This window comes from Phalacrocorax aristotelis, chromosome 6 (genome assembly GCF_949628215.1).
Source record: "Phalacrocorax aristotelis chromosome 6, bGulAri2.1, whole genome shotgun sequence".
NCBI classification, from domain to species: Eukaryota; Metazoa; Chordata; class Aves; order Suliformes; family Phalacrocoracidae; genus Phalacrocorax; species Phalacrocorax aristotelis.
In genome coordinates, this window is record NC_134281.1 from 10,949,261 (window position 1) to 10,973,516 (window position 24,256).

Sequence of the window (24,256 nt, forward strand, 5' to 3'; positions counted from 1 at the left end):
CCCTCAAGCTAGCAGAATCCTCAAATTGGCCCTGGCTGAACACCCCTTCTCAGGAACTCTCCTCTTCCTGTCTTAGGTATTGCTTTGTATTTAGATCATTCCCCAAAATTGTCTAAAACTGCCACAGACTGACCAGTTTTGTGTTGATAAAAGCATCGTATGAAACCTGTGAGTCAGGCATGATACCAGGGATATACAGGCTTATGGAAATGGGGAAAAATGCAAAATTATCAGCAACACAATCACAGTGGTGTGTTCCAGCACACCATGACCAGGTGCTCTTGTGGATTTTGTTGGTTCCCACCACAGCCTGTGTTGTGGTTTAACCCCAATGAGCAACTAAGCACCACACAGCCTCTCACTCACTTGCCCCACCCGGTGGGATGGGAACAGAATCAGAAGGAGAAAAGTAAGAAAACAGGTGGGCTGAGATAAGAACAGTTTAATAATTATAATAAGAATAATAACAACAACAACAACATTGTAATGAAAAGGAAAACAACAAGAGAGAGAGAGAGAAGCAAAACCCAGGAAAAAAAACGAGCGATGCAACTGCTCACCACCTGCCAAACAATGCTGCCAGTCCCCAAGCTGCGATCACTGCCACCCCCCAGCCAACTCCCCCAGTTGATATACTGAGCATGACATCATATTGTAGGGAATATCCCTTTGGCCAGTTTGGATTAGCTGTCTTGGCTGTGCCCCCTCCCCTACCAGGTTCTTGTGCACCCGGCAGAGTATGGGAAGCGGGGAAAGTCCTTGAGTAATATAAGCACTACTTAGCAACAGCTAAAACATCGGTGTATTTATCAACATTATTCTCGTACTAAGTCCAAAACACAGTACTATACCAGCTACAGTGAAGAAAATTAACTCTACCCCAGATGAAACCAGGTCAGTCCGTGAGATCTCTGGGCACCCTGCGGGCATGTGGAGCCAAGGCATATGAGAAGCTGCCAAGTATGCAGCTCCAGTGGCACTCCAGCTCAGACTTCACTAACACAGACTGGCAACGTCCTACCCAGGAAGCACCTGAGCCTGTCCAAATATAAGCCTGCATGAACATCAGGGTGCAGAGATTCAGGGACAGGCTTCTTCCAACCTGTCATCTCTCACCCTTCCTTCAAGATACCCAGACCCGCTAGCTGAATTGCAAACAGCACTCAGGAAGCACAAGACACAATAGCAGAGCAAACAGAGAAAGCCCATGGATAACCTCAGAAATATGCTACTGCCTCTGAAGCGCTGGCAACCCCAAGCCATCGTAGGATGTGATGCTGTGTGGTAAGGACCAGGATACCAAGCAACATGTCCATAGGACACCCTATTGCTCTGGCAGAGTGTCAGAGCCACACAGCATCTTTAATCTACCAGGCTCATCCCTAATGCACCATCCACTGCCCATGAACAACTACATTGCATTACAGTCAGCTGTTCTGATTTATTGTTGCTCCTCATAGCTGCTGGGCTTGGTTCACTTGGGCTCAAGCTTAAAATTATAGTTACACAAAACTACATCTCTAGGAGGAACTGGAGCTCCGTGCCCACTCAGAAGGCTACGACATCATAGGAGTAACTGAAACATGGTGGGAAAACTCAAATGACTGGGGGGATCGCAATGGACAGTTATAGGCTCTTTTGTAAAGACAGGCAGGGTAGAAGAGGTGGAGGAGTCGCACTCTACATTAAGGAAAACCTCAAATGTATCAAAGTCAACTATGGTGATTGTGACTGCTCTATCAAATGCCTCTGGGTTAAAGTCAAAGGGGCCATCTGCAAGCAGGACCTCACAGTGGGCATCTGCTACCAACCTCTTAACCATGATAACAGTGCCCATGAAGCAATACTTGAGGCACTAAAGCAAGCTTCTGGCCAACAGAACCTGGTCCTTATGGGTGATTTCAACTACCCAGACATCTGCTGGAAGAACAATACGGCAGCTTGCATGTCATTCACCAAGTTCCTGGAACGTATAGAGGACTGCTTCCTCATGCAAATGTTGGATGTGCCAACCAGGATGGGCCAACTGCTGGACTTGCTATTCACAAACCGAGAAAACCTGCTTTATAATATCTCGGTTAGTGATAGCCTTGGCTGCAGTGATCACAATATTGTGGAGTTCGGGATCCTGCTGAGCATGCTGAAGGTCAGCTCTAAGACAAGGGTTCTGGATTTCAGAAGAGGAAACTTCAGCTCACTCAGGGCTTAGCTGGGAGGGGTTCCATGGGATGCTTCCATGGAAGACTAAGGAGCTAGTGACTGCTGGGAGTTCTTCAAGAACTCTCTATTGGAAGCACAAAGCCAGTTTATCCCCTATAAAGGAAAGGGAAGTAAGCGGTGCAATAGGCCCCCTTGGCTCAACCATAACCTCCTGGGTCTACTCAAATCCAAAAGGGAAGCATACCAGAGATGGAGAAGTGGAGGATTATCCGTCAAGACCTACAAGGGCATTGCCAGAGTGTGCAGAGATGCAGTTAGAAAAGCAAAAGCCCAACTCGAATTGAAACTAGCCATAGACGTCAAAAATAACAAGAAAGGTTTCTTCAGGTATGTCAACCACAAGCAGAAAAAAAAGGAAAACGTAGGCCCACTGCTAAACAGAATAGGAGAGTCAATCGCCAATGATGCTGAAAAGGCAGAGGTCCTCAACACTTCCTTCACCTCTGTCTTTACCAACACTGTTGGGTCCCAGGCTTTGGGAACAAAATTGCCAGTTGATCCAAACACCAACCCACCATCAGTGAAGGAAGAGTTAATACCTGAATTATTACAGGATCTTGACCCCTACAAATCAATGGGCCCTGACGCCATCCACCTGAGGGTGTTGAGAGATCTGGCTGACATCATCGCAAGGCCACTCTTCATAATCTTCAAGAAGCCGTGGAGAACAGGGGATGTCCCAGAGGACTGGAGGAAGGCAAATGTTACCCCCATCTACAAGAAAGGCTCGAGGGAGGATGTGGGTAACTATAGGCCCATCAGCCTTACTTCAATCCCTGGAAAAGTTGTGGAACGAATCCTCCTGGGGGCCATCACAAGTCAAATGAAGCACATGATTGGGAAAAGCCAACATGGCTTCACTAAGGGCAGATCATGCTTGACAAACCTGGTGGTCTTCTACGACAAAGTGACTTGCCTGGTTGACATGGGGCGGGCGGTGGACGTTGTCTACCTGGACTTCTCCAAGGCCCTTGATACAGTCCCCCACAGTCTCCTCCTGGAGAAATTAATACGTTACAGCCTAGACAAGTGGTCTGTGCAGTGGGTGGGGAACTGGCTGACAGGTTGCACCCAAAGGGTGGTGATAAATAGCTCCTTTTCCAAGTGGCAACCTGTCACTAGTGGAGTCCCCCAGGGATCAATATTGGGCCCAATGTTATTCAACATCTTTATAAGTGATCTGGATAATGGCATCAAGTGTAGCCTGGTGAAGTTTGCAAATGCCACAAATTGAGTGGGGAAGTAGACACTCCAGAAGGGAGAGCTGCTCTGCAGGAAGATCTGGATAGGCTGGAAGAGTGGGCTAACAAGAACGTGATGACATTCAACAAGGAGAAGTGTAACGTCGTGCACCTGGAAAAACATAATCCAGGAGCGCAGCATAGACTGGGATCCACTTAGCTGGAGAGCAGCTCTGTGGAAAGGGACCTGGGGGTCCTGGTGGACAGGAAGCTCAACATGAGTGAACAGTGTGCTGCTGCGGCCAAGAAGGCCAACAGGATGCTGGGTTGCATCAAAAAGGACATCACCAGCAGAGATAAAGAAGTCATCATCCCACTCTACTCAGCGCTTGTCAGGCCACACCTGGAGTGCTGGGTGCAGTTCTGGTCCCCTTTATACAAAAAGGATGTGGACAGGCTGGAAGGGGTGCAGAGAAGGGCCACCAAGATGATCAAAGGATTGGGAAGCCTGCCATATGAGGATAGGCTGGGAGAACTGGTTTGTTCAGCCTTGAGAAAAGGAGGCTCAGAGGGGATCTCATCACTGTGTACCAGTACTTAAGGGGTAGCTACAAAGAAGATGGAGACTCCCTTTTTACGTGGAGTCACATGGAGAAGACAAGGGGGAATGGACACAAGTTGCTCTTGGGGAGATTCTGATTGGACACAAGAGGAAAATTTTTCACAGTGAGGACAGTCAACCATTGGAATAATCTCCCCAGGGAAGTGGTTGACTCTGCCACATTGGACACTTCCAAGAGTCATCTGGACAGGGTGCTGGGCCGTCTTGTCTAGACTGCGCTCTTCCTAGAAAGGTTGGACTAGATGATCCCTGAGGTCCCTTCCAAACTGGGATTCTGTGTTTTCCCATCCTTTGTTTAACTTCCCGTGTTAAAGCAACTCTACAGTATGATGAATCCCACCTGTTTCACCTCCTTCCCTGACAAAGCAGTCTCCAGTGAGAGACAAGCAGGTCTGAAGCAGCAGCACAGACTCATCGATGAACTGTGGGCAGGAGGGACTCCTCTCCCATCAGGCTCCTACTGATATAGCCAGGGGGGTGTGAATCACCAGTTCCTGCCCACTAGACACCAGGACAGACTGCAGCGGGGACAGATTCAGGATCACCAGAGATGAAAGCAGCACACCCTGTGGCAACCTCCCTCCACCCCCTGGCACAACCCAGCCTGTGAGGCACATCCGCCGTCTCCTGGCTTGCACCCCAAACTGCAGGAAGGGCTGAGGGCAATGCCATAACTGAGCCGGGAAAACCTTGAGCAAGTCAAATCCACAGGCAAGTGGTGGTGAGCCCGAGGGGTGCTCTCCTCCCTTCTGAGCACCCCACAAAAAAAAAAAAAAAATACTGGGATGGGGCAGGGAGTGACTTTCGTGACAGAGCTGGAAGTGCAGCCTGCAACACACAAATAGGCAGAAGTGAAATCAGAAAAGTTGCCTTTTTTTTCTTTTAAATGCAGAGGCTCCAGCCCTTTTGACACTGGGAACTGTGGGATTTTATGCCTATCAGGCACACAGGCCACTGCCGGCAGAGGTCAGCTCCGGCACGCCGCTGCACACATGCAGAAACACCCACAGGCCTGGTCAAGCTCTGTTGGCCCTGGGGACAAGGTCCCTGCAGCAGGGACGCCGGGAGCGCCGGCTGGGCAGGTAGGCAGCAGCCAGACAGCTCCCCGAAGGACGCGTGGAACAAGGTACGTGGGGTTTTGCATTTGCACGTAGCACAGACACGCGGATTTTTTTCATACGCGGCCTCACGGAAGAGGGAGCTGGCAGCTGAAGCGTCCCGCTGCTCCAGCGGCGAGCCCGGCGCTTCCTGGGACAGCTCAAGGGCAGGTCTGGGTTACTCCAATCTTGTGTACTCAGCATGCTGCTTTGAGGCTTTTCTCTCTCCCAGGACAATAAGACACCTTGAGTATCTTTTCTGAATATCAGAAAAGCAGGAATTAAGAACATATTTGGATGAGTTTCCAGAGTTTAAATTTCTTATAGTATCAAAAATAGTTCAGGAAGGCAGGCAGCCTCTTCAAGGGAAAAACCTGCTTTATTTTTCATATATCAGATTTTTTTTACTAGTATCTTATGAGAAACCCTGCTAACATAGGAATTACAGGATTAGCGGTTAAGGTAAATCTGAGCCCCATGGGAAGCAGGACAGAAGCAGCATTGGCAGAGCTGTCAGTGCCTGCAAGCACAGGTCCGTCAGCTTCTTAGCAGGCGCCTGTGGGCTAGGCAGTAGCAGCAGCACCCAGGCCAGGGTCAGAAACTCCCTTAAACGTTAACACCTAGCTGTGGGATATTCCAACAGTAACTTCTCATAAAATACTGGGGACATACTGGTGAAATAAAAAGATTTTGTGTTTAAAAAAAAACCCTCATAAAACCTGCATTTTGAGCTCTTAGAAGTGTCCTAAATTTTGATTGTCTGTATCATTGCAATGAGGACAAGACAGTGCCTAAATAATCATGCCACCCGTTTGCTTGGGTTTTTTAAACTAACATGGAAATGTGCCTGTCTATATACAAAAAGTACATTCCTACACCTCTTTCACTGAGCACAGTGCCCTGCAATAGCTATGCCTGCAGCGCAGGGAGCCATGCCCCAGGCTGCCTGCGCAGTTACAACATCCCTGCCAACCTGCTGAAACCGCTTCTCACCGCACCCAATACCTTCATCAACCACCCACTGAAGGGATGTCAGCGCCTAACGTGCCCCATCCCCTCCCAGAGCATTTCAGCCTCCAGGATGGCTCTGCAGGAAAACGGCAAGTACTTGCAGGGCTCAGTCCATGGCAGCGTGAATCCCGACCTCAGCAGCGAGAGGCTAACAGCCTCCTTCAGTGTGGAAAAGCTCACGGCCTGGCTGGACGGCGGTGCGGAGCACACTCGGTTACGGAGGGCAGTGGGTGAGTGAGCCTTACGAGGGCCCTGACTGCAGGTTGGTACAGAGCATGCCTACATCCCTGCTCTTTCTGCTCCTCCTTTACATGGTGGGTTTTGTGCTCCCAGGTATTTGCCTATCATCCAACTCTTAAAAAAGTGGGAGTGTGGAGTTGGAGTCCCTGTCAGTGTAAATCAACCCAACTGCCACAGCCACTCCCACTCTCTTGAAGCTTTCCCCCTTCCTTGCTCCCATCCCCAGTATCTCTGGCAAGACTGGTTAAACTGGAATACAAGTACCAAGGGTCACATGGGGGGGGCATCTCTGTGCGACACAGATGCACATGGGGGCTAGCGCTGCTGCACAGCAATGCATGCCATGCGTGAACCGCAGCCAATGAACCCTGGCTCATCAGGCTCATCCGGGTGGGGAATTCCTTGTGTGGGTTGGCTCGGCCAGGCTGAGCTGCTTTCACTTGTGATGGGTGTGCTGAAAAATGACTGTGTGCTCAGAAGGAACAGAGGGGGAAAAAAAGTGCTTTTGCTTCGGTAACTACCCCCATATGATACCCTTATCAAATGAAAATGGCACAGTCCACTGGGATTGCATGCATCGCGGTGTAACTGGAGTTCAGTAAAACCTTAAATGTGAATGGACTCAACAGTTTCAGGGCCAAAGGGAGCAGCAGGAGCATTCAGGCTGACACAGAAAGAGCAAACCTTGAAGCTGCTTCACAACACTGCGAAGGGGTGGTAAAGTCCCGAGCTAAAGCGCTGGTGCCAGGTGGGACACCCGGCAGCTCTGGCTGTTAGCCACCCTCTGGGCAAAACCCAGCTAACCGCAGCTCTTGCTGCCATCACAGCACACGAACAGCAACTAGAGACAGAGGGATCTGTGGCATTTTCTGTCTGAGGCACAAAGTTACCTCCAACACCCTGACCAGGGATGGTGCCTTACCCTGCAAGGTCACTGTTTCCACTCAATAGACCCCTCTCTCAGACCCACTCACTTCCCCTCCCTCCTCCTTCCCCAAACCCACCCACACTTTTCAGAATTAGACATGGCAGCCATCAGAGCCAGCACTGGCAAAATAAAACCTGCCTGCAGTCACCCTAACAAGTCACAGCATCGCTATCCACAACACCAGTCCTGCCCACTCCTCCCAAACAGGGTTCAAGGCACTGCCTGCACCTCCCCAGACCCAGGAGAACCAACTCTTCTGTGTTGCTTTGCAGTGGAAGCTATCCAGGGTGATCCTGTATTTAGCAGAGAAAATCAGTATTTCCAGAGCCAGAATGAGAGGTATGAAACAGCAGTCAGAAAGGCTGTTCATCTCCAGAAAAAGATGCACGAGATGGGATGGACTGAGAACGGACCTGAATTTAAGTACATTAACAGGTGATTTTTACTTTTTTTTTTAATGTACAACTCATTTTTTTATAAAAGTTTTGTATGCCAACAAGAATCATCTTTGGCAAAGGCTGGGAGAGGCCAACAGTTGACAGATAAGGTTTTGGAACAAACGCACTGCAGGTTTTTACTTTAGCAGCACACTCAGGAGATAGGAAAATTATGATACACGGCAGGGAACTTCTCAAAGAGCAGCACATGGGTACAGTGTGATAGATCACAGCAATTCACATCCCCAATGTGGTATCTCTACTTCAGCTAGCTCCTTACTTGTGCTACAGCTCTCATACCACCCTTCAGACATTCTTAAATGCATAACCAGAATTGGAAGTGGTGCTGTTTCAGTTGTTACTGACCTCCATGTAAATTAAAAATTATATTTTCTCTATCTAGAAAACCCATATTAAAAAAAAAAAAAGAAAAGAAACTTAGCTTGTAGGTAAATGGAATAAAATATTTTTCACAATCCTTTCCTTAAAAAAATATTCTGAACACTTTGCATGGGGTTGAGCTCCAGATTTTAATCTTAATTGCTTGCCCCTCCTTCTTTCTCCCTTTGCTAAATAAAAGGACCAGTTTGCTATTGCCCGGTGGGCACTGTTAGTTTGCTGGGGTTACATAACCCGTAAGAGGGTGCAAGTTCAAAAGCATCATTCGAAAGGGCAATGGCTGCACCTTACAAATCACCACTGACATTCAAATTTACTTCCCAATGGTTCATCATACGAGAGATTATATTTTTTTATGCTAAGCTCTTCACAGCCTACAGCAAGTGGGACTGATATAGCAGGAAATCTTCCATCAAGAGCTCTTGGACCTGATAGTTATATTCCCAATACAAAGCAGCTCTCCACTCCTCCCTCAGAAGAAAGAAAAAAAAAAACCACCCCAGCAGGTTTTAAAAACCTGAAAAAACTCAACCACCTCTCCCACCTAGGTTTGCTTTTACCAGGCCCCCTGATGCCAAGCGCTTCGACAGGGCCAGCCTTGTGCTGCCACGTTCTGCTGGATTAAGCGCACATCCTGCCTCGCAGGACAGCTCTTTTCTGATGAAACACCAGGTGAGCACCAAGCTTTTACTGACAAAGTCCTGGTGCCAGACACAGTGAATCCCTTGCACACATTTAAAAGCCAGCTTTTTAAAATTGCAGTTAAAGTAACATTATTTCTAGATGTGCTGCCAAGGGTATATTAAGTCTTTTTTCTGTTAATCAAAGCAATTTCCCTTTAACGTCTTTGTTCATATTCCACCACCACCACCACCACTTTTTCAGCATGACTGATTCTCTCTCAGGGCCAGCATAAAAGAAAGGGCGCAGTCATTTGTTAAAAATGAAAGGTATCTATCTGGAACAAGATGCTCACTAGAGCACTGCACTAAAGCAACGTGCTAACAGCCATACAAAGCTACTGAGAACAGCACAGCCACTTATTTTTAGGTGTGAGAGGACATGTACTTTTATCTGCGAGGTGATTCAACCATATTCTGAGGAATCCCAGAAGAGGGATTATATTCCTCATATTTTCTTAGGATTTCTCACACACACACAAAAAACCCACCCACCCTTAAAACATAAGTTTCTGGTTTGCACCATGGGAATTACTGTATCCAAGTTGCCATACACAGTTTCTGGAACAGTGCTTTTTAGGATGTATGCAGCCCTATCAGCTGGTGATGGCAAAGGACCTGACCAGAAAATAAATCAGGTGTTACAAGAATGCATTTGAATTTTTCCACAAGAAAAAAACAAAACAACATCCCAAGTCAGGCCAAATTTCCATGAACTCCAGTATTGTTCACTGACAGTGACTGACAGCAAACGCACAGGGAATAGCACAGCAAGAAACCGAAAAACTGAGGTATTTCCCAGAATGGGAATGGGAAGGTTCAGGAAATCCGGGTCTCAGATGCCTACATAGGTAACTCAGTCTAATGTGCCCCACAGTGAATTGCCAGGCTTTGGGGTCTTTAGGGTAGAGTGGTGGGGGTTTTTTAAGTTTAGCCTTAAAATGTGACTTAAATAATCAGGAAAAAAAAATCCAGTGAAGTAAAATAAAGATACAAAGGGCTCACAAGCTATCAGAGCCACAGGAGCTTTAGAGCTGGGCTGTGTTTTTAGGATCTCAGCATCTGGTACTCAGAACAGATAATTCCTCCAAAAGCAAGTGAAATAATAATAGAGTCATAAAGGTTGGAAAAGACTTCTAGGATCATCAAGTCCAACCATCAACCCAACACCACCGTGCCTCCTAAAACATGCCCTGAAGTGCCGCGTCTGCACATCTTTTAAATACCTCCAGGGACGGCGACTCTACCACCTCTCTGTTCCAGTGACTGACCACTCTCTCAGTAAAGAAATTCTTCCTAATATCCAATCTAAGCCTCCTCTGATGCAGCTTGAAGCCGTTTCCTCTTGTCCTATCACTAGTGACCTGGGAGAAATGACCAACACCCACCTCACTACCACCACCTTTCAGGTAGTTGTAAAGAGCGATAAGGTCTCCCCTCAGCCTCCTCTTCTCCGGACTAAACAACCCCAGTTCCCTCAGCTGCTCCTCATAAGACTTGTTCTCCAGTCCCTTCACCAGCTTCGTTGCCCTTCTCTGGACACGCTCCAGCACCTCAATGTCCTTCTTGTAGTGAGGGGCCCAAAACTGAACACAATATTCAAGGTGTGGCCTCACCAGTGCCGAGTACAGGGGCACAATCACCTCCCTACTCCTGCTGGCCACACTATTCCTGATACACGCCAGGATGCTGTTGGCCTTCTTGGCCACCTGGGCACACTGCTGGCTCATGTTCAGCTGGCTGTGGACCAGGACCCCCAGTCCTTCTCTGCCAGGCAGCTTGAGGTAGCAACACTTAAGCAAACTATGTTATAAAAGAAGAAATAAAAGCAATTTGGAAGAGCACTTTTCTTGCAATACTGTGTTGATGCTGGACATTGGGTAAGGTATGACAATACAGAAATCAAAAGGCAGCAGGCGGTACTGTCTGGTGACTGCCGCAGTGTCACTGCCTCATTCATCCCATCCCTGGAACTTCATCTGTGTGAAAATAACCCTTATGCCTTCTCCACAGGGCACTGTCAGGAGACGTCGCATTTCTCCTTCACCGCATCTTCATGAGAAGTATTTCGGTGTTGGGCTCTAATGAACAGATTGCCAAGTGGATTCCTCTTGCCAGCCAGTATAAGCTCATTGGAAGCTACGCCCAGACTGAACTGGGGCACGGTAAGGCTGCAAAGAAAACACAGCGTTTTTGTAGGGCAAGAGGTTCTGGCCCAGATTCTATGGGGTTCAAGCTGCCCACGCTTCATGGGGGCAGGGGTGGCTGGAGGGGAAGACACCACCTGCGTGTTAGAGGTTGATGTCCTCAGAGTTCCTCTACAAGCTGGAGATGCACTGGCTTTCTTTTGCCAATGTGGAAAGGATAACATGAGTGAGGGTGAAAGCTCATAGTTAGATAGCAGGCAGTCACCATCGGTGGAGGGTATCAGACCGGCAGCTCGCCCAAGTTGATGGCTTGCCTGAACCAGGCAGCTTGCCTAAGTACCATGTGGCTCAAGATATCTTTGCAGTAAATGGTGTGGGGTCACTGGGAACATCATCCCACAGTTCTCATCAGGAGTATAAACCACAAAACCCTGGTAATACCCATACCAGCCTCCAGGGTTCCGCCACCCTCTCCATCCTTGTGATACACCAGAAGACATTTTTTTTTTCCCCCCCCAAAGGAACTTACATTCAGGGTTTGGAAACAACAGCAGTCTTTGATATCACTACGCAGGAGTTTATACTGAACACACCAAAGATCTCTGCCATGAAGTGGTGGCCTGGAGACAGTAAGTACCACACATAATATTTTGGCTTTCCTCATTTGCCTCCTTACTCAGTCCACCCTGTTCAAGCTCCATGTTTGAAGGCCCAGGTGCTACCAGAGCACTTCACTGAGAGATGCATACATTGAGAGGCAAGTAAGAAACCAAAGGCCAGAAGGGGGCTGCCATCATCTGTCAAAAGCCCTTGGATGGCAGGGCTGGAGAACTTCACTCATGAAAACTGCCTCTGAAGGAATGAATTTTTCTCCTCTTTGTAAATAATACTCAGATGACCAAAAACTGCAGGGAGGTCATCAGCATAAAGGACTCAAGTCATCAGCCAGTCTCAGCGTAAAGGATTCATGAAATTCATGGCTCCCTTCAGGAAGGTATTTCACAGAAAATAGCTGGAGTTATTCTAACAGACACAGCACTTCCCACTCTCTCAGCATTGCATGAACTTTAACTACTTATCTTTTCTCATCTGCTGATACAAACTGTTCATCCAATCCTCATGGGCAGTGATAGAGGCAGAAGGATGATGCAACTTCCAAGAGCAGGCTCAGAATGCAGATTTAGGCATATCTCCAGCTTCCAGCATCTGTAGATCACCTGATCACTATAGCTACCCTGACCCCTATGTGAGCGAGCCCTGACACACAATTAGAACTGACTGCTGTTAATTGTGAAACTGTTTGTGCTGTACCCTGTCTTAAGGGAATGGGGCTGTTTTTCTTCTTGCAGTGGGAAGGTCAGCAACCCATGCAGTGGTCTTTGCTCAGCTGTACGTCCACAGCAAGTGCTACGGCGTGCATCCCTTCATTGTGCAGATACGCAGCCTCCAGAACCATTCACTCTGCCCAGGTAAACAACGCCAGACATCACAGCACTTGTGCAGATGGTCTGCCTATTTCGCACTTAAATGTTTTCTAAAACATTGGGCCCAGGGAGAGAGAGTTATAACTGCCAAAACCAGACAAACACTGATACCCAAGGCATAGTTTTCATTAACCCCAATCTTTTTATCTAAGGGAAGATTTAATGTATCCTCAGGCATATCCAGACCAAGCCTTCTTCTTAACCAGAAGCCTGGGCTGCTCTGACCACCTCTGCATTAACATCTCAGTTCTGACCCCAGCCAACACAGTTAACAGATGAATCATGGAAACAAACTGCCATAAGGCATTCAAATGCCCGTTTCATTCCTTGGGCAAGATCACCCATGCTGGGGAAGAAGCAGAGCCGAACATGCTTTTCCTTTGTGATCCCCAGCCCGATGCAAAATGGGGAGCAAAAAGTTCAAGTGGTAGTAAGCAGGCCATGTTTTCTCCCGCTGCAGGCGTAACTGCAGGAGACATTGGTCCCAAAATGAATTTTGAGCACATTGACAATGGCTACCTCATGCTGCAGAATGTGCGCATCCCCAGGGAGAACATGCTGAACAAGTTTTGCATGGTATGTACAGACTCACATCACAGACTCGCCCATCAGACTCTCACTGCACAGCCAGAGAGACGACAGGGACGTGCCTATGTTTCACACAAAAATCTTCCTCTGAAGTGTCTGCAAGCCTCTGTGGTTTTATCAAGGGCTGAAGTTACCTGAATCCTAAATGAAATTCGGTGTCAGAAATTCTGTATTCAGACGTCAGGGATCATGGGGCAGGCGGAACCTATCTGAGCCAGAAGCAGTAAGAATTTGTCTCTTCAAATGGATATGTTTCATCCATCATATGTAAAAATATTTAGGTTTGCATTCAGTGAAGGACTTCGACGTCCATTTTATTTGTAGAGATACAAAACCATCCTAGTATTGAAGGTGGCATCTAACATCCTCTCTCTACTCCAGGTTCAACCAGATGGCACCTATGTAAGACAGGGGTCACAGAAGATTAATTATTTCACAATGACCACAGTGCGCATTGCCCTACTTTCAGACAGAGCTGTAATACCTCTAATGAAAGCTTGCACCATTGCCATCCGATACTCTGTGGTTCGCCGGCAGTCCAAGTTGAAGCCTGGGTAATGCCACACAAGTCTGCAGCAGTGGGAAGGGGACCATACACCATGTTCCCCAACCCGTCTGTATTTCTACTTTTCATCTTATCTTTCAGCACATCACTGGCTTATTTCCCGGCCCAGATAGGGTATTACAAACATGCTTCCCCAATATTTACATTAACAAGCTTCAGTCAAAGTACAAGGGAATGTTTGCAGTTCTTTCTAAGATAAGTTTCATAGTTTGAATAGCTGGTGGTTCACACAGGCAATTTATTCTTCTTCTAACTGGCCTTCCCATGTAATCCCATAACTCAGCAGAATCCAGACAAAATGGACAAGTTACTGAATTCTTATTCCATAGCGGGTGCAATATTAAAATACCTTCCAACATCCACATTTCCAATATCCACACTTTACAACACGGAGTTTTATTAGTCTGGTAAGAATCCCTGTAATTTTAAAATAGGTATTTTCACTTGAATGGATTTTAAAAATTTCCACTCAAATCTCCTTTCAAAAGCAAGAAGATTCTAATGAGAACGTGGTTTGGTTCAAACGCAAACCAAACATGAGAGCACAGCATGCTGAACTACTGTAACAACCAATTGCACCGTTTGAAGTCCTAAGTGTACTAATCACAGCAAAAGTGGTAAAGAACACCCAAAATAAGCTCAGAAAGCTTAAAATAATTTAGGCTCAAATATTTTCAGAGGAACCTATCTACACGCAGGGCTGCAAGATCCAGTTTGAAACGCAGAAGTTTTTCAGGGTGCAGTGCCACCACCTCGCCTGTAACACCTAACAACTCGCTGTCATAGAATCACAGAATCCTTTAGGCTGGAAAAGACTGTCTGGATCATCGAGTCCAACCATTAACCAAACACTGCCAAGTCCACCACTAAACCATGTCCCTAAGTGCCACATCTACACGTCTTTTAAATACTTCCAGGGATGGTGACTCAACCACTTTCCTGGGCAGCCTGTTCCAGAGCTTGACAATGCTTCTGGTGAAGAATTTTTTCCTAATATCCAATCTAAACCTCCCCTGGTGCACCCTGAGGCCATCTCCTCTTGTCCTATTGCTTGTTACCTGGGAGAAGCAACCAACCCCACCTCGCTATAACCTCCTTTCAGGCAGTTACAGAGAGCGATAAGGTCTGCCAAGTCTCCTTTTCTCCAGGCTAAACAACCCAAATTCCCTCAGCTGCTCCTCATAAGAAGCCTTGAAGGCTTCATCCTCATCCTCTCACGCAGTCCCTGTTCCCCCTCCACACCAACTGATCACATGTTGCAGCCTTTTTTATTCCATTAGGCTGGTTCACTACCACATCAGAAAAATTATTTTTTTCCTAGTCAGGCTTGTTTCTCTAACAGCTTAGCAACCTGGGCAGTTTTGCTGCCACAAGATCAACTTAGTCCTGTTTACGTACTGCTTCTTGGTAATGCAGAATGCTGTTTTTCATTATGCAATATGTAAACTAACAGTAGCTATGCCTGTGTCTATGCTTTCCCTACTTCATCAGCTGTCTTCCAACAGGGAAGAAGAAGCAAAAATCCTTGACTACCAGACTCAGCAAGAGAAATTGCTGCCCCAGTTGGCAGCAGCCTATGCCTTTCATTGCCTCAACAACTTCCTGCAGGAGCTATTTGACAAGGCATACAGAGAGATCCAGAGGAAGAACTTCGACATGCTGCCAGAGGTGAGCTGCAGCAGGATTCACTTGTACAGCTGGTTTGCACTTAGGCTGCACTTCTCATCTCTGAATATCAAAGTATTTTAGCAAACTGGACAAGCATTCCTCTCACCACTAGTCACTGGAGAAAGAGGAAGCACTAAGAGATCAAATGGCTTGTCCTAGGTCCACAACCAGTCAGAAACAAATTCGCTTTACTGCCCCAAATTTTTGGCTTTGGGAACTACTGCAGAGTGAGAAGTCCTTGACAAGCACGTCCATTTGATAAAAACCTTGTTCCAAGTAGCTGGTGGTGCAAAGTGTTATTTCACAGCTCCATCTACAAATGCACGTGCAAATATTCACTTCTGAGCCAAAACCAAAAATGTGACTTTTTAGATAGAACATGAGATTTTGCAACTGGAAGCCTGAAATGAAAGCACACTCTGAACCAGTGCTGCCAAAGCCTCCGCTGGTTGAGAGAAACCCAAAAATGCATGAACTGACCACAGCATGCCCAGCACAAGAGTGTGCAGAATCCCAGGCGGAAATCAAAGGCCAGTTTCAGGGAGCTGGGTACTACACCAGCATGGAAAGGAGGATCTGACAGGGATTTCATGCCCAGAAATTGTGCAAAATTAAAAAAGAAAACTTATTCTGAGGATTGCTTTAGAACACTTTCACCATTAACACTCTGCCTTATTTTTTGTTGTTGTTGTTGTTGGTTTTTTTTTGTTTGTTTGTTTGGTTTGTTTTTTTTTTTGTTTAAACAGCTCCATGCATTTTCTTCGGGCTTTAAAGCCATGGTTACTCAGTACTGCACTTCAGCAGTGGAGATCTGCCTCCGGGCATGCGGGGGACATGGTTATTCCTCACTGAGTGCACTCCCTTACTTGTATACTGAAATAATTGCCTCTTGTCTTTATGAAGGGGAAAACACCATTTTGCTCCTGCAAACTGCCAGGTAACAATTCAAATTTGTTCCTCTAAAAGCTTGCCCCCTCATTTATTCAACCCCTACCACTTCTTCTCCAAACCAGTAAAACCAGCTACTCCTTTCTCACAGCACCCTCTAAAAAAATACAAGTCAGGACATAAACTGTTCATGTCTTCTGTCTAACAGGCATGGAGGTGTGTGGGAATCGGATTGTCTCTTCTATTTTTGGTTTGGGGATGTAGGCAGGTGCTGTTCTGCAAAACCTCATTTTCCTCTTTGTCTAGTTGCACAGCAAAAGCATTGCTATACATGTTTTGTGGTTTATTGTTTTAAGCAACCAATGTAGCACAGTATTGGCAAAGTGAGGTTGATTCAGAGAAGGCAGAGCTATTGAATACTGAAAGCAGCTGAGTCATGCTCCAAGAACACCACTTTCCTTCAAACACGCAGACTGATGATTATCCAGAGTAGATGAAATACAGGAGAAAGAAACCACAGCTGCTTGAACTTTTAATAACGTGTGTTTTTACTAGAAGGAGAAAACCAGTGTGCTTCCCAGGGACACAGGTACTACCACGTACCTCTGTGCTTGCATGCAGACACTTCTGCACTCATTACCACTTCATCTTGCAAGATCAATAGCAAGGTCAAGAGAAATGCTATAACCTTTTACTTCCAGTAAAAGTCAGGTCAGTCTAGGTCATAGCAGAGGTGCCAAAAAAAAAAAAAAAAGAAAAAAAAAAAGGGAGTGGGGAATGCTCCTTGGACACGTTTAGATCCAAGAAACGGTCTCATGTTTGTTAACATAATGTGACTGTGTGTTGGGGACCACAGAGGATAAGACTAAACCACCATTAAGACTCAGAGCATTAAGACTCAGGCTGCAAAGTTGATAATGTATCTAATCACCCTGCTGCTGAGACTGCTAATAGCCACAGCAAGTTTCTTCCTAAAAATCCATCACTACAGATTGCCATAGTGTTAAATATGGTACACAGGCTACCCCTGAGACCTATCACAGATCAGGTTATTGGGAACAACACGCAAAACTAAAGGTCATTGCTTGTTCAAGTCCATTCTGGTCCATTGATGGGATGGGTCATACCTTGCTGCTCCTCACTTAAGCCCACTTTTCTTCTTGCATACCATTTGCTGTGTGGGGATCACAGCCGTACCCTGCTCTGACTGTTACCCTCTTCCCAGGTTCCTGATTAAGTGCTTCAGCATAGCCAGCACTGGCCAGCCTGTTCCGCCATCTGTCACTTACCTGGCTGCAGTGAAACATGGGAAGTGTCCAGCCAAGAACAAGTTGGATTTTCTCCGTCCAGATATTTACACTGAGGCCTATCAACACGTGGCAACCAGGTCAGTACAGAGGATCAGAGATGGGGTTTCTCTCTTTGACATAAAAATGTGTAAAGAGCTCAGCTTCTTCCTTGCTTTAAAGGGAGGTAAAATAACATAAGCTACACAAGAACTGGCACCATCTGCTCCTGAAAGAGAAAAGGAAAGACTCACACAGGATTAACAGCCATGTCAAATGTTCAATATGAAGCTTTCACATTCAAAACATCAGAAGTTTTTAAGCTACATGGTAACTAACAACTATATTCTATACTGAGCTGATGGCACTATTCAAGTAAATCCTAGACCACATCACTGAGTTGCCATCCAGTAAAACCCTTAGGCAACTGGACCTTGTGCAATTCTATAGAGAAAGTTAAAATTTCACATCCTTTGAAACTGATGTTTGTTTTCAATTAACACCACAGCCAACAGAGCGCCTCTCATTCTGTCTGTGGCCTTTCAACTATACATTCAACTATTCAACGCAAATAAAAATGGTATAATGAGTTATCTCGTTAGTATTATGTACACAGTTATGGGCCATATAAGTGTCATCTCTGAAAACCAGGTAAACAGATAGACAACCCTGATGTCATTCAAATCAGTGTAAAAACAGAGCCATTCTTCTGAAAGCTTCAGTGTCAAGGGGAGCAGGATTTCGATCCCTGTGTAGAAAAGTAGAAACATAATGTAACATCAGTCCAATATTATCACTGCTTTATTTTGTTCTGCAAGCTCTCCTTACACACAGAGGACCCAAGAAAAACTCAGCAGATCCCCCAGTAAACTACCATAGAAGCTGAGAAGGCAGAAATCCTTCAGTACCGGGGTGGTCTGGGTGCTTCTCCCAGTTTGTACTTATATTTTGCAAAAGTCTAAGTTCACTCATACTGAGCGTAGATAAATTCAAATCAGAAATGCCATTTTGCCATATGATCACACACAAGTCTGAGTATGAAACGAGCGCACGTGGGCTGCTATATTCATATACAATATGTTTTTTCAATTTTCCAGACTTGTAAGCAGCACAGCAGCTAAACTACTGGACTTGATTAAGTCTGGAGTCAAAGAGCATGATGCGTGGAACCAGTGCACAGTGCAGATGGCACAGGCTGCAAAGGTTAGCAAAATTTATCTGATTATTTGACATTTGTCTTTATGATACAATATGCAACAGAAGTGGCATGATTAGCTTAAAGTCTCAGCACTGTTTATTGTTAGCATCTAAGAGACACCACAAAGACCAGGGCACTGCTGTGGTCTGCATGGTGGAAAAATCATACTAAGAAGCAATTCCTGATCTGAAGAATTTCCTGTCTGAATAGGCCAGGTAGAAAAAGACAGAAGGAGTAGAAATAGACTCATAGAATCATTAGGGTTGGAAAAGACTTCTAGGATCATCAAGTCCAACCATCAACCCAACACCACCGTGCCTCCTAAAACATGCCCTGAAGTGCCGCGTCTGCACATCTTTTAAATACCTCCAGGGACGGCGACTCTACCACCTCTCTGTTCCAGTGACTGACCACTCTCTCAGTAAAGAAATTCTTCCTAATATCCAATCTAAGCCTCCTCTGATGCAGCTTGAAGCCGTTTCCCCTTGTCCTATCACTAGTGACCTGGGAGAAATGACCAACACCCACCTCACTACCACCTCCTTTCAGGTAGTTGTAGAGAGCGAGAAGGTCTCCCCTCAGCCTCCTCTTCTCCAGACCCTTCATCAGCTTCATTGCCCTTCTCTGGACATGCTCCAGCAGCTCAATGTCTTTCTGGTAGTGAGAGGCCCAAAATTGAACACAGTATTTGAGGTGTGGCCTCATCCAAAACCCTTGTTTCCCCGTAACTTTAAAACCTGGATAGCCTGCTGCCTTCCTGGGGCACTTCTTCATTTACTACTTATTCCACACCTTCCCTGGAGACTCACCCACACTACCGGCACAGCAGCTACATGAACTGACACCTGCCAGCTCTCAGCGGAGTGGCTCAGACACTGGGTACAGCTTCAGTGCAGGCTGTACACAGGTTAATTGCTTGAGTAGACACCCAGCTTCTCAGGCAGTTTCTGCAGTCCATGCTTGCCTCCACACTGCTTGACCGTGCCGGCAGGAAGAACTGCAGTACAGGTGTGCCATGCTTACACCCACAACCAGGAGGAGAACTGTACACTGGGGGAGTGAACCCATGCAGATACCAACGCCACCAACCACCCGCAGTAATGTCAGCGTAACAAGAGTCACCCCACAAACAGGTGGAGCCAGCCTGCTTCATTTGCCCTGGACCTCAGCTAATATTTCTGTAACTTGGCAGTTAGACACTCCACTGGTGTCTGACCCAGAAATTATCAGTTTACTTAAAACCACAAAAGTGAGAGGTAAGTTTCATTGCTCTGCTGTGACAACAGATGTTTTTAGAGCTAAAGCACTACAGACACTGAGCCCAATGTACAATCAGCTTGGGGTCTTCAACAAAAGAGTTTTCTCCTGTTGATATAAAACCAAGATTCACTTGCTAGGGGTCAAACACAGGCACGTTCCGATGTGTTTCCATCACACAAACTCTTTGGGGTATTCATTAGAAGTATTTAAAGTACTACCATGATTTCTGAAGCAGTTTTCTAGAGTTTACAAATACCACAGTGTTGACCATTTTCACCCCCAATTCTCCCCTCTACCTTTGCTGTAAGCCATGAATGCAAAAGGCCTGGTCAACCAGCAAACAAAGAATACAGACTGGAAAAGTGCCAGGGAAACGAAAAGGGTTTATATTCTTTGCAAGAACGTTTGAGTCACTTGGCCTACTAGAAGTGTTTCGAGGTGCATTCACTGTTGATTGCATTTGTTTTCCAGGCCCACTGCCACTATATCGCAGTGAAAAACTTTGCAGAAACTGTGGAAAAACTTGACACCAAGGCTGGCATCCAGCAGATTATGAAACATCTTTGTGACCTCTTTGCATTACACGGGATCTTCTTGAATGCAGGGGTCTTCTTGCATGACGGATACATATCTGGAGCTCAAATGGACATGGTCATAGCATCATACTTGGATCTCCTGGCTGTCATTCGGTGAGCTGCTCTAGCATGAGAGGAAATACACAGCTGTTCAGTTTGTCCCTGTGATAGTTATAAAATGGTGCTGCTGTACCTATGGCAACATGTCCAAAGTCAATTCACCTCATTCAGTTTTTATTTCCATTGCCTGGCAGCACTAGAAATTGATTGAAACATCTACACAGAGCTCATTTTCACAGCAAAACAGACCTAAGCGTCCAGCTCCTCTGCAATCTCTAAATTAAAGTTCTGTACCATGAAATCTTTGTAAATCAAGAAATCCTGAACATTTTCTACCATTTGCAGTAGAGCGAAAGCAGAAAAATACGTAGTCAGTGCTCTAGCAGGAGGCAGCCACAGCAACTGATTGTACACTGCAAAATCTGCTTAAGCCGCAGCTAATACAGCCTACTCTGTTGCTATGGCTGAGTCGCAACTGGTACCCAAACAATCCTGCCTACAGCTAGTTCAGATGCATCTGCTCGACACCATTTATGACTAACTACATGAATTCTGAGACATGCTAAGGTTTTAACTTACCACAACAGTCACAAAGGCTTTTTGACAAAGGGTTCATCTTTCACTACTCAGTGCAGTTTGTTAAGAACAGATTAACTTACAGTGCAGGGAAGTGAGTTGCTACTCTATGTATGCTACTCCTTAAGCCACCTGGAGAGAAACAAGAATACACCATAACCAAGAGCTGAACAGGACTGAGCCAAACAGCAAGCATTTTCAGAACTGATTGCAGAATTCAAATTAAGCTATAAGCTTAACATAACGTTTTCAAAAGCCTAACACATTGTTGTTTCTGGAATTCATTACAACTTCACTGTGTTAGTCCATGCCTTGTTAACAGGACTCCAGAACAGAGCAGGCATTTACCTGGGTAATTAGAGTCAGTTATGTACAATTAGTAGAAAGGACACAAACACTTCCCGGTCTGTAGCAAAACCCCAGCCTTTCCCAAACCCCCAAACAACCCTTCCCCAAATGGAACTGGTAGATGCAAATGTCAAAATCTGAGCAAACTACTTTGCATCCCTGTACCTCAGGTGTAGAGTACGACCAGCGCAACTTCCTACACCCAGGACAAGGAAAAAGAAACCATCTCCTGCTTAGGAGATGATGTTGTTGTTACATACTTGTCCTTGGGCAGCAGTCCAGCTATCTGTTGCTGACTGCTGTTAGATTGGTCCCTGGGCTAGATGGGCCCTTGGTGAGGTTCAGGGTTGCTTTGTTCTTACAGAGACAAAGAGTAGAAGACCTTGACACCCCATGATAAGGGAACAGAAATACTTAAGAGTAGATGAAAGCTGGAGATCAGTAAAGCACTTCACATCCATCTAGCAGCAACCTTATTCCATTTTGTAAAACAAACACATACAGCATAAGAAAAACAAAACAAATTACAGAAACCAAACGCAAGAACTGGCAGAGTCTGCTGAGAAAACACCTGACATGAGATTAAGCCCTAAATTAGGGATGGACCCCAGGTGATTACAAGACCCTGCAAATACCCATTCAACAGTACAGACAACTCAGGGCATTAGCAGAACACTCCTCTGAGGAATCAAAACAAGCAGGATTTTCCCCACAATGTAGGAAAGGGGGAAAACTGGCACAAGCTTTTTAGGCTGAGGAACCTGGACCGCTGACTTTCAAGTTTACCTTTGATGTATCTTCCTCCCTTACAAAGCAATACCTGCTTCAGTAACATGAATGTCGTTTGTCTGCTCCTCAGGAAGGATGCTGTTCCACTAGTGGATGCTTTTGACTTCACAGATAAGAGCCTGAATTCTGCACTTGGCAGTTATGATGGACAAGTTTACCAACGGCTTTATGAATGGGCTCAGAAGTCACCAACCAACAAGCAGGTATGGATGCTGGACTACAGCCAGGCAACTTCTGCATTAGCCAGAGCAGAAATTGTTTGCCTTTCTTTTAATAGAACCAATACAGATAAAAGTAAGTAGAATAAAAGCCTTTAATTCTTAGTATTAAACTAAGAATTAAACTCTGAACAATGACCTGTGATACTCCAATTATGCCATCTACAGTCTTAGCTCAGACATTTAACCTGACAATGAAGTACAACCCCAGAGTGCTAGAGCTTGTACCTAGGAGCCGGACTGTCATGTGCCACCAATGTTTTTGGTTTTTAAATTTGTATTGCTGAGGTAACATTCTACAAAATAAGCTCAAACAAAAGTTTGTTTACATATTATGGAACAACACTAGATGGCTGCAAGAGCCACTAATTGCAGGGTATTTTCCATTCACTGGTACTTTTACTAGTGCAATACTTAATTTTTTTTTAATAATGTGTTTAACCAGAAAGTATAAATGCTAAACAAGGCAATTTCATTCTTCATGGTCTTTAGCTCTTCAATTCCACTTCTTAATTCATCCATATTGTGGAGTAATGTAAAATTCTGCACAATGTAAATCGCTATCGCTCTGTTTGAAAACTCATTTTGCCTTAAGCGAGCTTTTTACTGTGGTAATCAGCAACCCTTTGAAATTCTACAGCTGAACACAAAATTTGCCTTCAGCAAACATTCAAGTTCAAGGATATTTTCTGAAGTTAAATAGTATGCTGTTCCATTTGGGATGAGTATTGCGTACTGGTTGTGAAGGACAGCACATACTATAAGGAAAGAGATCTTGCATATCTGAAGTAGCTGGTCAGGGATTTTCAAATAGTCTAGCTTTCTATATTTCAGAGGTCACTCTTGAGAAAAAAATTATAGCCTTTTCCTTCTTCTTAATTACCACTCATTCCTTTCCACATTCTCTTTCTGAACAGATGAGCCCAGCCTATGAGAGGTATTTGAAGCCACTTCTTCACAACATGCAATCAAAAATGTGAAGGCCACAGATTTCCTCCTGTTCTTTGTGCAGCAGTACATTTATGAAGCATCAGTAATGACTAATCAGAATTAATAATCAGTTGCTTACTCACAGTTGCAACAAATATGAAACCAGATTCTTAGCCAGCCATTTGCATTTAATCAGACAGAAGCCAAAACAATGCTGAGTGGTACCCACTGCTATGAGACAAACTAGTCAGAAATAGCCTAGAGTTTGCTGTTTTCTAACCTGAAGTGTCCTCATAGCATCAAAATTATGCCATTTGGCTTTCTTTTTCTAAATCCACTATATGATAAGGAAAACAAAAAACACATTATGAGCTCCCCTTCAGTGTGTTATAACTGTACAGTGCCTTCAAAAAAACCCACCACAAACAAACAAAAAAACCCCACCACAAACAACAAAAAAAAACTTTACTGAAAAACCCAAGGAAGGTAAAATTATGGTCCTTGGTTTCTAGGAACAACTTGCTCTCTCAGAACAAGAAGTATATTAGAAAGTACACCTGTTTGGACAATTAAAATAGCTCTTAACTTGCTCAGCAGTGGAGTATTCCTCACTAATGAAGATTCAGACAAAGCTGATGGCAACTCCAGTCTCCAGAATTTACTTTCCCATTAATAGAGCTGCTCATACTGTCTTTCTATAAATCCTGGGCTCCAATAAAGTGTATTATTTGGAATGCTGCTTCTCTAATTATTGTACTTCATAATTATGGAAAGGGCAGCCTGATCCAGGCCAGTCATTAATTTGCTAGTAAATTAAGCATTGCAAAGAACATCTTGTGATTCTAATTCAATGCCAGTTAA

The 24,256-nt window shown here is 45.3% G+C and overlaps 1 protein-coding gene across 3 annotated transcripts; it reads left to right on the forward strand.

Annotated features, from left to right (window-relative positions):
- Positions 1 to 4,920: 4,920 nt before the first annotated feature.
- ACOX2 (acyl-CoA oxidase 2) lies at positions 4,921 to 24,129 on the forward strand. 3 transcript variants are annotated; one of them, XM_075095836.1, is made up of 15 exons: positions 4,921 to 5,149; positions 6,184 to 6,361; positions 7,572 to 7,734; positions 10,829 to 10,980; positions 11,484 to 11,591; positions 12,312 to 12,431; positions 12,907 to 13,022; positions 13,416 to 13,588; positions 15,105 to 15,267; positions 16,014 to 16,204; positions 17,381 to 17,542; positions 18,539 to 18,644; positions 20,371 to 20,588; positions 22,318 to 22,450; positions 23,383 to 24,129. In XM_075095836.1, the coding sequence occupies exons 1-15, from the start codon at positions 4,955 to 4,957 to the stop codon at positions 23,443 to 23,445; spliced, it is 2,241 nt and encodes a 746-aa protein (XP_074951937.1). In that variant the 5' UTR covers positions 4,921 to 4,954; the 3' UTR covers positions 23,446 to 24,129. The 3 variants fall into 3 exon arrangements, with proteins under 3 accessions (XP_074951937.1, XP_074951936.1, XP_074951938.1); XM_075095835.1 differs by having other exon boundaries at positions 4,994 to 5,149; positions 6,030 to 6,361; XM_075095837.1 differs by having other exon boundaries at positions 5,059 to 5,149; positions 6,017 to 6,361.
- Positions 24,130 to 24,256: the final 127 nt, after the last annotated feature.

Coding starts and splice junctions, on each gene's coding strand:
- ACOX2 (XM_075095835.1), top strand. CDS start 5,016: ATGCAGAAACACCCACAGGCCTGGTCAAGCTCTGTTGGCCCTGGGGAC. Junction 7,735..10,828: donor GAATTTAAGTACATTAACAG/GTGATTTTTACT, acceptor CCTTCTCCACAG/GGCACTGTCAGGAGACGTCG. Junction 20,589..22,317: donor GATCTCCTGGCTGTCATTCG/GTGAGCTGCTCT, acceptor TCTGCTCCTCAG/GAAGGATGCTGTTCCACTAG.